This window comes from Pezoporus flaviventris, unplaced genomic scaffold, assembly GCF_033815535.1.
Source record: "Pezoporus flaviventris isolate CSIRO_AGI_PZ_B2104156 unplaced genomic scaffold, CSIRO_AGI_Pfla_v1 ptg000006l, whole genome shotgun sequence".
In the NCBI taxonomy this organism is placed as follows: Eukaryota; Metazoa; Chordata; class Aves; order Psittaciformes; family Psittacidae; genus Pezoporus; species Pezoporus flaviventris.
In genome coordinates this window covers 17,469,194-17,487,370 of record NW_026892554.1, presented here as the reverse complement: position 1 = coordinate 17,487,370, position 18,177 = coordinate 17,469,194, and the positions used below count along the sequence as shown (strand labels likewise).

The 18,177-nt window shown below is 43.9% G+C and overlaps 1 protein-coding gene across 1 annotated transcript in view; it reads left to right on the top strand.

Moving 5' to 3' along the window:
- The first annotated feature begins 6,487 nt into the window (after window positions 1-6,487).
- Window positions 6,488-18,177, top strand: part of RORA (RAR related orphan receptor A) — a 343,624-nt gene continuing 331,934 nt past the window's right edge. Inside the window, exon 1 of the mRNA XM_061447164.1 lies at window positions 6,488-6,794. Within this exon, the coding sequence (XP_061303148.1) occupies window positions 6,623-6,794 (172 nt within the window). The 5' untranslated portion in view covers window positions 6,488-6,622. The remainder of the gene's footprint in view (window positions 6,795-18,177) is intronic.

Here is an 18,177-nt window from a genome sequence, read left to right as displayed (position 1 = left end):
GGGGAAGGTATCTATAGCCCAGGAACAGCAAGGATATTCAGCCAAAATGACATGTGGAAATAGTTTGCCAGTGGTCTAATCTTGTCTTGTGAGAGCATCCTATGGCCTAGCACAAACATAGGTCTCACAACACTCATGCCGATCAGAAACTTGGGTATGAAAGCCATTTTTAGTGTTCTAGTAAGACCTAACTTTTTAATGTTTATATGGCTTTGAGGACTCCTAGCTGGGTCTCCTGGTTTAAGGCATACCAAGAGTCTCTTGATGCTACTACTAGTACTGCTAGTACTTGATGCCTACTTTGCATTATATGTGTAATTCCGTACTTGAAATTGTGTAAGAGTCACCACAGTGGTTGTACAAGGGCTACCAATGAGCTATCAGAAGCTTTACGATATCCACAATGGAGTGGCTTTTTCTGGCTGGAAAAATCCATAGTTGGGTCAATTTGATGAACCCTACTTAGTGATTGATCTATTCAATTGAAGAAGAAATGGGAAAATATGCAAAATCTTTGTTCTTTTTTAAATGTGTTCAGGAGTTTGTTTCTGGTTTGGTGTTTGGTTTTTTTAAGGATTATATTGTTTTACTTTAAGGTACAGCTAAACTTTGGTTTTAGCAAGGTAAAAAAAATCAAAGTGCAAGATGCATCTTTTAAGTTCAGGTCTGATGAAATATTATGTCTGAGTAGAAGGTACTTTTTGCATCTTGTTTTTCATCACAGGAAAACAAAAATGCTGAAAAAGCTGTAAAGCACCAAATGAAAAGTGAGCTTTGTAGAACATGAAGACAGCTCTAGTGACCGCCAAAGTATTTGTCTTTTTCCCTATTAGAACTGTCACCTGTGGAAGTTCAGTACTTCTACCCTCATCTCCAAACACAGGGAAAAATGGGTCTTATTCTTCTTGTGTACCTTTGCTTCATTAATACATTAGAATATAATCACTATGAAATTCCTCTTCCAAGGGTTCTTTTTTCTTGAAGTTTCATATTCATCCTTCTAGTCTGTAGAAAATATATTAAATTTTGGACTTGCTATTAGAAAAGAGGCTGCTGTGTTCTACTGTGGCATATTAAGTTCTCAAAGGGTTAAAGCAGACAGGAGAATACATGTTTTCTGTAATGCTGGGTGTGCTAGCTGACCTTTGCATGCAGTAGATAGTTTTCCATTTTCGCTTGAAATCAAGATATTTTAGTAGATAGTGTTTAAATAAATCAAATGAGGCTTCAAATTATGTAAAACCTGACTAATTATTTTAAATTAAATTACAACGTCCACTTCAGCCTTCCTGGCATAATTCAGTTGTAATGCTCATCTGAGCTGTAGTGTCTCTTCTGTGCATTTGGGCTGCTTGAATAAACTCATGGTTAGTGTAATTTTTGGGTACGTGTTCAATGAAGGCAATTTTTGTATTTCTAAGCTAGCTAGAAGATCAAGTCCTGTGACCTGGAGAAAAAGGAGGCAAATCAGAAGGTGCACAGGCATGGTATTAGTTTCTAGAGAGTATCTTATTAATTACATGTTAGTGCACAGTATTACAAGGTAACTTGTAGTCTTCCTGTTCAGATGATCTGGAACTGTGAAATTCTAGTTGGATATGCTTTTGTTTGGCTTCTACAAACTTCCAGAATGAATTTGAGTGAAAGTGAGCTTTCCCAATGCACATGAACTCTCTAATATTTTAGGATCTCACTAGTGAGACAACTTAGAATGGTTCTTTTAGGTAAGGTACTTTGAAAAAGTGGATACTGATGGAATCCACTGGGGAATGACAGATGTATGACAGCACATGCACAGTGATCATCTACACAGCGGTAACATTTTTTTTTCTTAAGGAGAAGCTGGGTTTTTTCCTCCTCGCTCTAACCTGTCTTAAACCCTTAAACCTACTGCTGCTTGTAGAGAAACACAGGTTTTGCACAAAACATGTGAGTTATTGGTCTGATATAAAGGATAAAAACTATAATAAATGTGGTATTTGATGAAACAGCTATTGAGTAAAAACAGTCAAGGAGAAGGTGTATCTCTGAGCCTTTTGCCTTAATTCATTCACACCAAGTATTGCTTTCTTAAGAACTGGCCTGTGCTATTGCTGCTTACTCCCTAGATCAGGGAATGCTGCTGTGCACATAGGGTTGGTACAGATAAGCACAAAGGATTCATTACTTCTCATGTTGTATGTTTCTCCACTTCAGCTTTTTTCAGAAGTAGCAAATCCAGTAAGGAATGAATCCACATGGCAGGAGAGAAGCAAAGTGGAAGTTGAGGCTTAACAAACAATGAAAAACAGCTCATAGTTTATACTGGGAGTCTGCAGCAGGAAAGAGATTCCACTGCATCTGTGCTGTGCTGCTAGCTAGTTAACGAATGCTCCTTGGTCTTTAAAACAAAGACAATTGTATCTGAGAGTATAAATTCCAGATAAACTGCTTGATGAGCCTCCCACTTTGCTTAGAGATAAAGGCTGGGGGAAAGGGTTCACTGAAACTGCATCCAGGCACAGTGCCTCCAGCACTGTTTTCTTATTTCTTCCTTGTTATTTTGTATTTTGTTTTCATCTAGACTAAGAACATTGTTAAAGTAGTATTTAATTTAATTACGGCCAAATATGCAGCGCCCATAATTAGTTCAGATTATATATGTGTAGCTTTCTAGTCTGCCTGTTTTTGCTGAAGCTTAGTGGGGTGCATAACTTCCTCAAAGTTGCTCTCAGGTATTAGGCTGTATGTATTTCAAGTGGAAGCAGTTTCTTGTCCTCCTGTACAATTTAATTAACTGAAGTTTTGTAAAGCATTAAAACGTATGTCACAGAGTAGGGTTACACAAAATGATTTGAATTCTTTTTTCAAGACTGATCTAGGAGTACATCAGGAATGTACTAGATAACTCCACTGAAGACCTAGTGAATGTCCTATGACTTGCATGATCCTGAAACTTGCTCTTCTGAATGGCCTATGACCCTTTGCTTTCTCTTTTCCTGCAAAGACATCAAAACCACAGGCAAGGGAATGGAAGCAGATGCGCCTTACCCCTTGTAATTTGTTGTATAGGAGGAGGAAGAGGAGTAGTAACTGGAAATATCTGGGGGAATATCACAAGGGAACACCTAAGAAAGGAAATGCCACTAGCACCAAAATAGGTTGGTGGTTATTTTTGTGCAGTATTATCCACGCTTTGCCCTCATGATCATTTAGCTCTGCAGCAATACGTTATCTGTAACTGTTAGATTGGAGCTAACAAAGCTTCCTTGGAAGGTTTGACAGTCCTGGTGTGGCCAGAGGTCACTAGCCCAGATCCAAGGGAATGCAGGCTATCATATAAGAGTGTCTGGTCACTGTTCCTAATCATATGGTTTAGTTTCAGGTAGTCCTGCAAGGAGCAGGGAGCTGGCCTTGATGATCCTTATGGGTTCCTTCCAACTTGAGTTGTTCCATGATTCTGTATGCTTCCTAAATCAGGAATGTACTTTGGCATTCTTCTTCAAGTGGGGTATTTCAACAGCTATGTTAGTTATGGATGTAGAAAACCATTATTGATACCTCAAATCCAAACTATGCTTACATATTAATGGACCATGAACACTAAAGCAGTATGGTGCTGTACTGTTCTCTTGTGAACTACAGTTTTCTTCTGTGTGTGTGTACTCTGTGTACCTTGTGCCTGTCCCACACAAGAGCTTGCTTTCCATGGTGGTCAGTTGGGTGCATGACAGCTTTTCTGCCCTTGCTCCATCATTGTGTCCATGCTCTGAAAAAGTTTCTGCATGATCTTGTTTACTCCAGAATCATACAAGATTTGTCTGATTATTTAAATTATAATGTTAAATACTGTTAATCTTTTTATCTACATGAAATCAAGAAAATCAACAGGAAATGTTTGGTGATGCTTGTCCCTTTTTGTTTCATTACTGTTAATTCTCGTAGGATCTGTTGCAGCAATTTCTAAAGCCCTTCTCAATCTAACCAAACATTTCTTCTCAAGTTTCTCAGCATACCTGTCTTTACTGCTGATGCCATCTCACTTGTTCAAACAAGCTTAGTGATCAAAGTTAATGAACCATCGTGGTATGGATTGGAAACTAGAAATAAAAGACTAAAGAATGAGAAAGACCATTTCTATGCCCAGGAAATGTCCCTGCAGAGCAGATTCATAGAGAGGTTCTTGACAAGAATCATGATGGTTTTCCTCCATTAGATAAAGCTCCAGCGACTGTCACTTTATTTATTTTTTTTCCTCATGGTGCTTTCAGGCTTTTTGGGCACCCTCTTTGTCTCTTGGCTTGCGTTAAGTGCTAAAACCCTCTTAGATTATTGCCTCTACAAGCACGCTGTAAGTCTGTCCTGCTTTAGCTGGTTCTTATTGCTAGTGACTTGAGGAGATGTTGTTAACCAACATAAAATTAATTATTCTTCTTCACTGACTCAGCTGCTGTAAGCACTTGGGTTTGCTTCTCCCATTTCCCACCCAGAACTCCTTTTGAAAACCAAAGCTCTACTGTATGCTTTCAGTGTTCCCTTTTCACTTCTAAGAAAGTAAGTTGAAAAATTGTTTGGTTTTAGAAAATAAGGGGAAAGATTCACTAAATGGCAATTGTATAGCTAAGGTAGGGGTCCTAAATCTCAGCAGCCTTTAACACATAAAAAGGGGAAAGGAAAAAATGAGCCCATGCTCTCTGGTAATGTGAAGTATCTGTGGTACTAAAAACAATCCTGCAAAATGCTCACATGAATGATGCTCGCTGTAGCAAGCAGTGCAGTTGTTCCCGATACTAGTGAAAGGCGGTGGTCTGGCAGCTTTGAGGAATGAAGTCTTCTCTCTTTATTAGCTGGGCAAGTTTCCCAACACACATCGCCTGGTCAGCTTCCTGCATAAACCCTGGTCTGAAGAGGGAGGGATAAGCTTTCTCTCAGGATAACAGGCAGTTCAGTTTCCAAAGTTCACATAATTCTTGCTTCTCTTTGGAGTCTGCCAATTAGTGAGGAGGGAGAGAGTTTGCAGGAAACTGTAGCCCTAATCCACCAAACTCCAAACTTGCATCAGAGGAGGACCACCTCGCTGGGAGCAAACCGTACTCCTGCCTTCCACTTCCATTTTCACTCATCCCCCATCTCCCTCCAAGCCTGCTGTCTAGGAACAGCTTCTATCAGGCTAGAGGTTGCTTCACTTGTCACTGGTGACAAACAGTGTAGCCTTTTGTCTCCCTACCCCAGGGCTTCCAGGCCTGCCCTAACTGAATACTTAATCCTCAAGAGCAAGCATGGATTTACCCAGTGGACAAGGTCTCTAAGTCCAGCTCATGTTTATTCACACTCTAAAATAAATGCAGAATCATTCTTAATGTCTTTTGCAGTCTATGCCCATCCTTCAGATGAAGGCAGCCAACAGATCTGTTGTGGGTTTTTTCAGACACTGGTCATTGGAGCTTCAGGACTTCCAAAGGAACTGACCCAAAGGAACAAGACTCTGCCCTTATACTAAAAGAGCCATCAGCAGTGCAAGATGTGATCCACTTTGTGGACAAGCTCCTGTGGCAGGTAGGACTCGTGGTACGTTTCACAGCTGTTTGTGAGCAGCCACCATTTGTGACAGCAGTGCACTACTAGTGATTAGACTGCAAGATGTGGATTTGTTCAGAATCTACCTATGGGTTTCACGAGGTACCAGCACCAGCAGTGTTGATAGCTGTAGCAGGAGTTCTGGCTGGCAGAAGGTGGCACATCAGCTGCTTGCATGCATGAGCCCCAGTGCCATGTGCAAAAACCTTGTACTCCTACCTGTACAAATACCATGACTTGGTCTACTCAGGCCAGTAGGAGCAGTCAAAGCAGGCAGCTTTAGAACCTTTTGTGTAGGAGGCAGTAGGGCTGTGTGTAACATGGCCTCTGTTATACAAGAGGGATGTGATGTGCTCTTCAGCACACTGTTCCTGGCAGCTGGTACTTTAACATTGGGTAATGGACAAGGAGTTGACCATTACTGAGACTATGAACTGCACAAGCGAGATTGCAAAAGTCAGACCAGATCTGGAGGTTTTCTGGCACCTTGCTAGTCACCTTTTGTCCTGCATCAAAGTGCACTTCCTTGAAAGAGAAGTATTGTCTGAAATGCTGTCTTCTCTGGCTGCTAAACCGGTGGGTCCCGAGGCACTTCATACAACTGGCATCTTCTGATGCAGCTTCAGCTGAGGGAATCCTGGGGGTAAAGCAGCTCGGGAGCAATTCCCGCTGTAGCCGGGTGCTCCTCGTGGGCCCGGTCACCTTGTTGGACGGGCCCCACAACCGTGTCGAGCAGTGGGTCTCAGCGCAGGCAGAGGTCCGGCCTGCTTCCTGCATCTTCCCTTCCCCCGTCCGCGCTCGGGGGCTGCGGGGGCTCTCGGTGTCCCCCCGGAGGGCGGCGATGCGGGGTGCTGGTGCGGGGGGGGGGGGGTGTGCGGGGTGTGTGTGTGTGTGCGCGCAGCTCTCGCTAGCGCTGCTTGTGGTCACAGCCAGGCAAGCTCACATCCCATCTGGATCACGCTCGCGCTCTCCCTTCTGCTTCCCTACCATAGAGTTGCGCTGGAAACAGAAGATAGAGGGAGTGTAGGAGCTTCGCCATCTCCAAGCGATCTACATTGGGAAAAACATGGAGTCCGCTCCGGCAGCCCCCGATCCAGCAGCCAGTGAGCCGGGCAGCAGCGTCTCCGAGGCGGCCGCCGGCGCCAGGGACACCCCGGTGAACCTGGAGCCCGCCCGGAAAAGCGAAGCGCCGGCTTCGGTCCGCAGGCAGAGCTACTCCAGCAGCAGCGGCAGCAGAGGTAGGGAGACCTGGGGAAGGGGGAGGGGGCCGGGGGAGTGGGATCGGGGGTGGGTGGGAATAGGAAGAGGGGGGTACGAGAGAAGGGGGAAACGCTGCGATTTAATCCCCTGTTTTATTGCTCGTGCGTGCGGGAGCCGAGCACGCAAACAAGCCGCGCTCCTGCCCCCCGCCGAAGCTTGCAAACTTTTATAGCTGCTCCTAATTGCTGCGGGAGGAGGGACGAATGCGATGGAAATATCGAGCGGTGTTGGGGGCTTTCCTGCCTCTCTGGGTTATTGCCTCCCGTCTCCGGATGGGTACCGTGCCCCTGAAATTACATAATTTTATAAATATATAAAGCAGCAGCAGGAGTATTGGGATTGAAGGGAACAAACTTTTAAAGCTGCAGCGTCCTTCCTCCCCCCGTTCTCCCCCTCGTCTGTCTCCTTTTGACAGTTCTCAGCGGGTGCGCTGTGGCTCGTTGTGAATGGGGGATCTGTAATTGCACCGGAGGGTTGCGGGCGACTTACTCTCCCGCGCGCTATTTCCCCCCTCCTAATTCATTTAAGTGTATCATAAAAATCATTTTGCTGGCGGAGCGGAGGGGCTCGGAGCTGATGTTTCTTGGAGGCGTACAACTTTGCGGAGGGTGTCCCTGCTCCCGTGGGTTCTCCTTCGCTTCCCCCGTGCTCCCCCCGAACAAACCGCTGCAAACAAACAAACAAACAAGCCAAGGAGCCCCGCTTTCCCGTCTCTTGCCCTTTCCACCTCTCTCCTGCCTCAGCCCGCGTCTGGGAGCCGCGCGGGTCAGCTCTGAGGCTCTCGGTTGAAGTTTGCCCTGGGCTCGGTCGTGGCCGCGCTGCCCGGTGGAGGGGCGCGGAGCGGAGGGGCAGGGAGCGCGGGCCCCTGCTCCCGCCGTGGCACGGTGAGGGGCGCCGGCTCCAAACACCGCTGGAGTTTGCCGACACGGGCGAAAGAGGGATGAGGCTGCCGCTTTAATTACTTGTAAATAATTTATGAAGCGTTGCTTCTGCAAGGGGGGGGGGGGGGGGGAGTGCGCTAGAGAGGCTTCGCTCGCTAAAATCACTTGGTGATGGGGAGAAATGAATTAAATAACGCGATGTCACAATACACACGGCGGCTGAAAGACGTGTCGGGCGGAGGAAAGTCCGTGTCCGGCGGGAGCTGCGGCCCCTCTGCGGCCGAGGCCGGGGCAGCGATGCCCGGCCGCTGGCGTGAGGAGCGCGTCCCTCCTCGGCCGGAGGGATTTGGGGATGTAGGTTGGAATATGGCTGATGATGTGTTGGCTTGTGTTTTACAGTATTTTTCCCCTTTTGGCCACACCCCCTCCCCCTTCGCAGGCAGCTTCCCACTCAGGGAATCCGCGTACAGTAAAAGCCATCGAGATGACACACGCCGAAACGTTTAATTAGAGGCGCTTTGCGGGCGGGGAGCGCGGTTCGGCGGGTGCCGAGGCGGGGGGGGGAGCGGGGCAGGGCCGGGCGGCCGCGGGCGTGTGCGCAGGGAGCGTTCGGCTGCGCGGGGAAGGGGGGGGGGGGGTATATTTAGAGCTTGCGAGAGTGGATTTGGAATGCAAGCGCCTTATGTAACGAGGTTAATCAGAAACACGGGAGGAAATTTCTTTAATGTGTCGGGGAGTTTGGTGCATGTTTGCGGAGCGGCTATAGTTCGCGGTTGTTACACAACGACAGCCCCCCCCTCCCCGCCATCCTTCACCGGCCCGAGGGTTCCGGCGGTGCGGGCAGATGGTGCTGCCGGGCAGCGGGGCCGGGCCTGGGGAGGAGGAAGTGGGGTGATTTTGGGATCCCATAAATTATGTAACGCTCGGTAGTCGTTCCTGTATGGATGCGAAAAGGAAGGGGGGGGGGGCGCGCTTCGTAGGCTAGGCAGCTCTGGCGGTGAGGGTGTCTTTTCTTCGCGGTCCGGGATTGCTTAGGCTTTGGTACTGCTAACCTCCTGACCCAAATGCCCCTCCCCCCCCCCCCCCGAATTCGGTGGGGAAGGAACGGGAAGGGGGGTCCGGCAGCGGGCTCGGGCTCGCCGCACGCGGGCGGGCACTGGGTTGTGTAACAGCCGGGTGGAAGAGGAAGGTCAGTGATGGAGGAAGGCATCCGTGAGCAGGCGAGGGGATGCTGTGGCTGTGCAGCCCTCTGAGGGAAATAAAGCTTCCGGCAGTACCTGGCTTGAAGGGCTTGTTGGGGAGGGAGAGGGAAGAAGGAGAGGGGCAGGGATCTGGAGGGAAGGGATAAAAAAAAGGAACTGTTTGGGTTCTTTCGGGTGATGTAATGGAGTTGGCAGAAAATACAAGTCTACTCCTAGAGTGCAAACAGTAAGGGAATGGAGCTGGCATTCTGCACTCATGTTGCATGAATTAGCGTATGGGAAGTAAATGGAACTACACGCAGCAGACCCGCTGATGGTGCCTTTCTGATGGTTCCAACCTGAACAGGGAGAACTGTGCGGGAAAACATGACAACATGCACATCTTGGCCTCCTTGAGATCAGGACTTGACGGATTAGCTGTTAGGTGTCCCTATGGACTTGGAGATTATTTTTTTTTCCCCCCTTTTTTTTAAGCCATTGAAATAGAATTTGATTTCTTGCCTTTTGTTTTGTGTTTGTTTTTGTTTTTGTTTTTTTATATGGCCCTTTATTTCCTATGGCAACAGCATGACCTTAATGCCTGATCAGAGTAGGTGAAATTATTTTTTAGAACAGCTACTTCATAAGCTTATATATGTTGAGCTGTGTATTGAGTTCAAGAATTGACCTGTTTGGGTGGTGATCCTGCAGTGTTTGGTAAACTGGCAGAGCTGGACTGTGCAATCTCTGTGGAGGAACAATACAGATCTACAGATACGTAGATATAGGTACACATGTGCACCCCTCTAACTGTAAAAATCCTTATTTTTGACTTAGCAAAGCTTTTAAATCACTAGAAAGATTTCCTTCATATCCCTTATTTTCATAGCTGCACCTGCTGCAAAGCTGCTTTGCTACTTCAGAGTTTTCAGTAACCAGTTTACAAATGGAAGAAGCTGTAGAATATATTCTTAAGTGAAGCTTTAGTTATTATAATGCCAGCATTTCAAAACACCCCATTGCCTGATAAACAAACCTGTTTGGAGCACCCGATCCTTACATACCTCAATTTGTATTTTTCAAGGCTTAGGCTGTTTGTGTTGCTGTGTCGAAAGCTTAACTGAAAGCATAAATTTAGGAGTTACCCAAAGCACCTTTCAAATGGAGAATTGTTACCTGATTTATTTAGCATACAGGAGTGTGAATGCATACCTGTGTGTTTCGGGAAATAACCCACAGTCTGATACCAAAAGTGAGTGTTAGAAAATTGACACTGTACATGGGAAAAGCAGGAAATGGACAAAAAGCCTGATTTTCCCTCAAAAGGATATTTTTTACTGCTGACACTAATCCTTAAGATTTTTCTTAAGGGCAGTCACTGTCCAGCAGGTTGAATTTCAGCCTGTGTGTGTTCTGCAACAAGGGTTTGTGGTTTGCCGTGGTTAGTAGATGGAATGCTTTGCTCACCAGCTCTGGCCCTGGACTGTGACTGTGAAGTGCTATTCGTTTCACTTTGCAGGCTTCGGCCTCCTTGGAGTTCTCCCCATGCTGCAGTCTTAAGGCTTAATGTTCTACTCATCCCCTTAGAAATAGTCGTAATTGAATAAACGATATTTTAATAGAGAACTATTGTCTCATTAAAAATGAAAAGTATACAAAACGCTTTTTAATCTGATAAAAATTGCTCTGGTTTTTGTACCCGAGCTCTTGGTCTCAGTGGTAAGTCAATCGAGAGAGGATGTCTTGCCAAAAAATTTAACGGCAGCTCTTACACACAGCGTCTTCCCATGATGTAAATATTTTTATGATGCTTTGTACTTAATAGCAGAAACCTGCAGCTATGTAGGTGCTTGTTCTTGGTCTCTCACTGTTGAGGTACTGAGAGTATTTGCTGTTCTCCAGAAGCCTTTGGAATTTATTATCTTGGCATCTATTCAGCCTGATGCCTTCTCTACTGATAGATGGGGGGGTGGGGAGGGTGGGCTCACTTTTAGTGTTTTGTTTTAATCTGGGTGATCCTCCCCAAGTGGGGATGTGACATCATTAATAGTGACATCAGTAGGTTTGTGGTATTCTTGTCTTTAACAGATCCTTTATTGCTAGATTTTCTCCCTTCCTGGATTTAGCCTATTCCACGGAACAGAGTCACGGTACAAAATTGCATGTGTTGTTTTCAGGAGGACTCTGAATTTTATAAATCCAGATGTTTTCTGTAGATTCTTTGGGTTGCCTTTGTCAGCATTGAGGGCTATTCTGCATGCACCACTGATTTAGTCCTATTTTGGTAAATGATATGTGCTGTGAATCCTTTAAAGGACAACACTGTTTTAAATGCTTGCAGCACAGGAGCAGTAACAGCAGCAGTATGTTGTTCTCTTAGGAACAATGCAGTTCTCTTACTTCAATAAACCGTAACCTATTCTCTTATTTTATTTGCTTGAGAAACGTCTCAGGAGCTCATAAACCAGTATGTAAATACTGTTATCATTCAAGCAAATGCTGTAATTTTAGTAAATAAAGAACATGTTTTGTAATGGAGATTAATGGGCTGTGTGACAATTTCAGTTTGGGGTATAGCACTGAGTTTGAATGGAAAGGGCAATTTCAGCTTTGAGAGGTTGTCTGATTTTTTTCTTATTTTCTTTTTTTCCCCCTTTCTCTGAGTATTTGTTTTCTAAGCTACAAAACGTGTGCTGGGGAGAATCTGGAATGGCTCTGTTGATCTCAGTGGATTTACTCGGAGAGCTATCCTTGTGAAAAGAGAAAGGAAAAAAGCCCAACCTCATTTTACATTACTGTTATCTGTGTCACTCATGAAGCTAATTCATGAAGGGGGGATCTGTTCTCTGCTGAAACATTTTGGAGTGTGTTTTCAGTGACACAGAGTTGTAAAAACAGGTGTGGAAAATAACAGAAGTAAAACTAAGTAGAATTGGGGGTCTGTCTGCATGAACTGGTGAGTCTGGGTACTGTGTAATTTAAGGGTTGCCTGCAGGATCTGTGTTTCCTTGCTACTAAAGCCCAGGCCGTTCACAGGAGCTGTCAATATGGAACAATACACTTGACCTAAGGCCTTCGATTTCTGAACTGCCAGGTCATTGTCACCTCTGCTCTGTCCAGCCTAGACCATTTAGCTCTAGCACCTGTACCATCAAAGACTTGCTGTCATCTCGGTTCCTTGGGGCAGGATGTTGTGGGGGGAGCAGTAGATGCTTCTCAAGTGGGACTGAATGTCTTCTGTGACAGAACAATTACACCTGGATCTGATCCACCAAGGGAGATTCTGTAGTGTTCTGAATTCCCGTGACTTTGGTGGAAGAGGAATTTCCTACAGGTAAGGTACTGGGGAAACTTCAGGTTGTGTGGAACTTTCCCCGCTTCCTATGCGGATTTGTGTTCTCTTGTTTTCTTTTCCTCTCATTCTGTTTTCAAATATCTTGTGTTTCACCTATTGCTTTGTAGCCTTGATCATCACTTCTGGCAATGTATTTTACAGAGCGGTTTTAAGTTTCAAAATTATATATACACACACATATATATATATAATTTTAAGTTTATATATAGGTTATATATATGTAGTTTTAAGGTTATATATATACCCAGCTGGCAGACATGTCTCCTCTTTAGCTGCACAGATTCTTACAGATACATAGGCCAGGGCCCTGCAGAGCAGAGGCTAAAAATCCTCTCCCCTCCCTCGATCCATGCTGTAGAATTCACCTCATAGATGAATCGAACTTCATTTTAAGGGTTTTAGCTTTTTCGGCCCCAGTGTTCTGACAGGAGGCTCTTCTACAGCTTTGCTGTTCTGGTGATTAGAAATCCTCTTCTCACTTCGAACTAACTATGCCCACAATCAGTTGGCTCGCTTGCTTCTTCAGTGTTGGTTACAAAATCTCCTTGAACTGAGAATGATGAAGAGGCTGGTATTGTATTTTGTGATAGCTGAACTAACATACTGAGCTCTGTTCTCTGACTCATGGTTTAGCACTTCAGCTATCTACTGTAGATGGTCTGTGCTGATAGAAACCTGAGAATAGCTTGGGCTGTATGTCACGAGGAGTTAATTGTCTAATTTTTTGAATGTAAAGGTTGTGAATTATTCTTCATACCCTTATCTGAAGTCTCATCGAGGTGTGTTTCATTCTCGGCAACAACTGAGCTCTTCAGAGACTAAATATATTAGGGTGTGTACTTTTCTGACAGAATGGTGGGGCTTATTTTACAGCAGTTTAATCTATAGTTTAGTCTTACTGCACAGTTCATTTGGAAGGATCCCCAGGTGTGTTAAACACTATCGGGAACCATTTTGCTTATTACGGAAATCTAGCCAGTTCTTGTGTGGAATCTGACAGCTGTTTAATGGTGCTCAGCCGTGCTAAGGAGATCAGAACAGAAACTGAAGAGTACCATACCTGATTGAAACACTCAGAGGGATTTTAGATACAGATAATATAATTATCTGCATTGGAATTGGGTCAAACAGCTCTATTCCTGTAGAAAATGACTGATATTTTCAGTGGCAGTGTATGGTAAAGAAATCGGTTTGAAATACCTTCCTGAAAATGATACCCCCAGCAGCGGGATAATCGAAGATCCTGCTGCCTACCCTATTGTGATCACCAGTTGCCTATCATCATTGGTATCTTCAGGTATTTCTAGATGTATTAATTGTTTGGTCCCATGCTGGTATGTACAATCTTATAAACCAGGGGGAACCACTGGGATGTTGTAGGTCTTGCTTCGTACAGCAGATTCCTATGGAATTGCTTCTTTAAATAGTGAGTTGCACTGCTGCACGTGAAATGTGTTTATGTTTAACAGACCTTTTACAAATGACTGTAGGGGATCTGTTGACACTAAGCCAGTAGGGACAGGGGATGTGGGTGCCACAGTCTTTTTTTTGCCTTTGAGGATATTGGGAAGTATGGGGAAAACACATAACACTTTTCCACTTGTCTTCAATTTCACTTCCCATATAATCTAGCAAAACAGAACATAAACATATTTGTAAAGGATGTAAGGGAACAGAAGTTAAAATTCATGATTAACTGCATGTACATAGATGTTCCAGTAATCATGACCAACTGCAGAGTCTTTCATTTGTAATTTAATCTAATAATTTCCATGCACTTCTAAAGGAACACACTATGAAGCTGGCAACTTCTGAGAAATTGCTGTGCTGTTACAAACAGCATTTGAGCTGGCATTATAACAGCATGAGAGATGGCGAGATGGAGAACAAAGTTAGCAGTTGAAACTGAGCTGAAAAAGATTGCTAGCAGAATGTGGGAAAGCAGAGCTGGATTATGATGACCTCCCTTGTAGAATCAAATTAAACCTTTTTAAAGGTTTTGTGGATTTTTAGTCTGTAGCTGTGTTATGTCTTTACCTCGCATGGGTACATGAGATTAATGAGGCAGGTGTAGTGATCACGGAGCGAAAAGCTGTGAGGCCGCTGTTCTTTTTAAATGTTTCATTTTGTACAGGCTGTGGGATATTTACAGCACTAATTGACAATATGTCTGTGTGCTTGAGTTCTGCAACTGTTCAGATGGATTGGAAGTGTTTTAATACGGAAGCGATGGCAGTGAAAATTCCTGAATGCCAGAAGGAGGTTGAACAGAGCCCCCCCACTTTTTTGTACTGCTTGCCTAACAGTCCTTAGGACATGCTTGTCCAAAGGGCTGGGCTGTGTGAAGAATGCTGACGATATGGCCAAGGAGGCTGTAGCTGAAAAAAAACATAAATGAAAACCTCAAAAAGCAGAGGTAGACCATTTGGCACAAGTGCTATCAAGTATGCATCCTACAGCAGTGCCAACTCCTCACATAGGAGAGAGGAATTTTTTTCCATGGTTATGTGGAAGTGTATGCCATCCACTTCTGAAATACATACATATATGCAAAACTACAGGCACCATGGGGAAGACTTAAATTATGTATTAGTCGAGCTTGACTTGACTGTTTTGGCACTGAAGCAAGGTCTGTTAGATACAGTCAAGGATAAAACCAAGGCCAAGGCTTGTGAAAAACAGATTATAGGTTTTATTTTCTTCCTGTTGTGCAAGTGTGACAATACTTAAAAGCAGGATTTCTCATCAGAGTTCCTCTTCAAAGGTGGAAGTGGGTAAAAAATGCCTTTTTATGAACCAGTAGATGATTTTAGCAAAGTCTACACCAAATGCAAATTAGAGGGCTGTGCTGCATTACATCTGTTAACTAAGGGCAGAAAGGTAAGGTTTAAACTAGTCCTTAAAAATAAGTCTTGAAATTTGATAAAGCAAGATAAAATACAGCTTTTGTTAATACTTTACTTGAAGTCAAAAACTGTCAGCATAAAGCATCTTCTAAACCCTGTGTATATTAAAAAATAAACTGAAATGAAACCAATCTCAAAGGAAACTAGGGCATATCAAAACCCTCTTCTTTCTCTGCGTCATACTTCATTTGTGTAATCTTCAGGAGAAGTTTTGTTAGTCATTTGTATTGTCATCATCGCAGTTAGGAAGGGTCCTTTATTGTCTGGGTTGTTAGACAGTCCTTAAAAAAACTCTAATGAAGTATACTCTGAACTGTTAACATCAGATGTTGAGTCATAGTGTTCCTGAGATAACACATGGAAAAGTCTGTTAGCGAAAGCACAAAAGCAGCTCTTTCCAGAGTTAATGTTTGGAGGAATAATGGATGAAGAAATATGGACTGGTGGTGTACTTTCAGTCTAAGCATTTTTGCCCATCCATCAGTGGCCAGGCAGTCTTTTCACTTTGAGGGGCTTTAAAAACCAAACCAGTAAGTCATTGCTACAGATTTCATTGCCCTTCAGCACTCCTACCATTTGTAATGGTTTATTGTTTTCTGCTAAAATCAGGTGTAATTTAAAACTGAAGCAATCTGATTTTCACAAACATGAATCTGCAAGAGATCAAGTTAAGGCCAGGCCTATGTTAGCAGCATGGAAGCTACCCTTGGCTACTAAAAGAGTTCCGCTCTACTGGCAGAAGACTTGATCCTGTGACAGCTTCTATGGATGTTTAATATGAAGTTGTGAATGTTGATGTTGGTGATACTGCTTCAGCGTGCAGAGCTGGGGTGTCTGTTTAGTAAAGATCAAGGGAGGACTGCTAATAATCAAGACTTGCACTGTGAAATTCGTAAAGAAAAATGTGAAATTCTAATGCCAATGAAAATTACTTTGGGAAAAGGTTGAATTTAACCCTTGTTTTCAAGGTAGGGATGGCTGGGTGAGTAGTTGTAATTACTTTGGCAGGTATTTTGTTACCCTGCTATAATACTGCTTGTAGGATCATACTGTGGCTCTGTTGCTGGAGAAGGATTTGTTCTTACTTAAGAACAGCTGTTAGGAGATAAGCAAGAATTTCCTCACGTACAGGACCTGAGTTGCACTTGTCTGCCACTGTACGTGGAATGTGTTTGCTAAGATTACTTCACGTTTAATTTTTTTATTGCTGAAATCCTCACTCTGTTCTTACAACAATCAGAAATCTCATCTGTCTCCTGATGGAGAGAAGGGAGGGAAAGGGGAACAAGTTGTAGGGGCTTATGTGCAGAAAATCTAGAAAGTTGACTGTTGAGGTGACCTGGCTTATTGGTATTTATCTCTGGAGTCTGACTAGTTGTCAGTGTGAGTTTATGTTGTCTTAGCTGCTTCTAACTGGGTTTGATCATAAACGAATTCTCTTCCTTTATCTTTTTTCTTTGTTTTCTTGGTACATTACCAGCAACCTGCTCTAGTGGAAGGTGTCCCTGCCTGTGCAGGGGGTTGGAACTGGATGAGCTTCAAGGTCCCTTCCAAACCAGGCTGGGATTCTGTGATTCCACTGTACCTTTTCATTCACTCCTGGCTCTAATTCATGAGAAGTAGCACTTGTTTGGGTGTTTTTTTTAGCATAATATCCCACTGAAATGGCTGTGTAAGGTTAGCAGTGTCCCGAAGATGCTCTAGTGGGACAAGCAGTGTAGCATCCAAGGCCATGCAAAAGAACAAGGGAAGACTTTTTTTTGTTTGTTTTTTTTGGAAGCAAAATCCTTCCAGGATTTCAGCAATTTATTAGATTTCCCCAGCAGTGCTTGCATCTCTAGAAAGAGGCTCAAGGATTTCTGCCACTAAAATCTTTCATTGCAGTCCTCCAGAGAATGCTTCCCATATAACATTCACCAGCATCAACAGAGCACCTGGGTTTAGGGGTAGCCATGAACTTCCATTAGGAGCCTGTATTTAGTCCCAGTGTGATCTAATGGCTGACTGGCATTCCCAAGTCCACCTTCTTGTTTCCAGCCCAGTTTTAAGCCTGTAGAAATGGCTTGCCAAAGATCTCTGCAATCGGTATGTCTCCTCTGAATTTCCTCCACGAATCCTTTCTTTTCTTTTCCACAGCAGAGGTTCAAAGCAGAATGTCTTCAGGGATTTGAGAGCAAATGATCGCAAGTGGTGAGGTGGGGACTTGTGCCAATACACAGAAAATATTTGGTTGCATTGCTTTTCTCTGCACACAGCAGAACGCACACTGGAAGCAAACTCTGCTCTGGAAAGGCAGCAATAGAAAATGTAAAAACAAACCCAGAAAGGAAGTAAATGAAGCCAAAGGGGGAGCAGGGTAGTTTTGGGTAATGAACAGTAAAAGAAACATGTGGCACTTAAGGAAGAAGTGTAATGAAAGGGCACAAAGGAAAGATGACTGATTTGGAGAACAGCCTGGAAAAAAAACCCAACACATTTGGAAAAGGCCTGGAGTAGTGGGGGAAGCCACGGTGTCTATTGAGGGAGGGAAAATACTGCTTTACTGCCTCTGGACAAGTCCTATATTGATATTCTATGATCTTGTCTTACTATGGAATGTAATAAAATGTTTTTAGTGCATGATGGGGCCTCAGACAGTTGCCTCTCTCAGGCTTGCTTCAGCACCCTTTTGTTTCCTACGAGCTCTGACTAAATGCTTTTCCCATAGATGTTGTGCTAATGTGTTATATGAATTATTTGTCTTAGTGCTGTGAAATTAGAAGCCCTTTCCCACAGTGTGTTAAGCAGATTAAAATGAAAGCCTGTTTTTATGGTCCAGGAACAGTGCAGATGCTTAAAAGAAGAAAATAAACAGGGGGAGAAAGAAAAGAAGATGTGATCTAACAGTGGGGCACCATGAGGAGCTTAATGAAGCAAATGCATTTTGTCACCTAAATTGTGAGATAAGTTCCCAGCTTCCCTTGAAAAGGTTTATATTTTTTCCTTGGTGCCTTAAATCCACGGGGAAGAGCTTGGGTTTGGTAGTTTCTACAGAGATG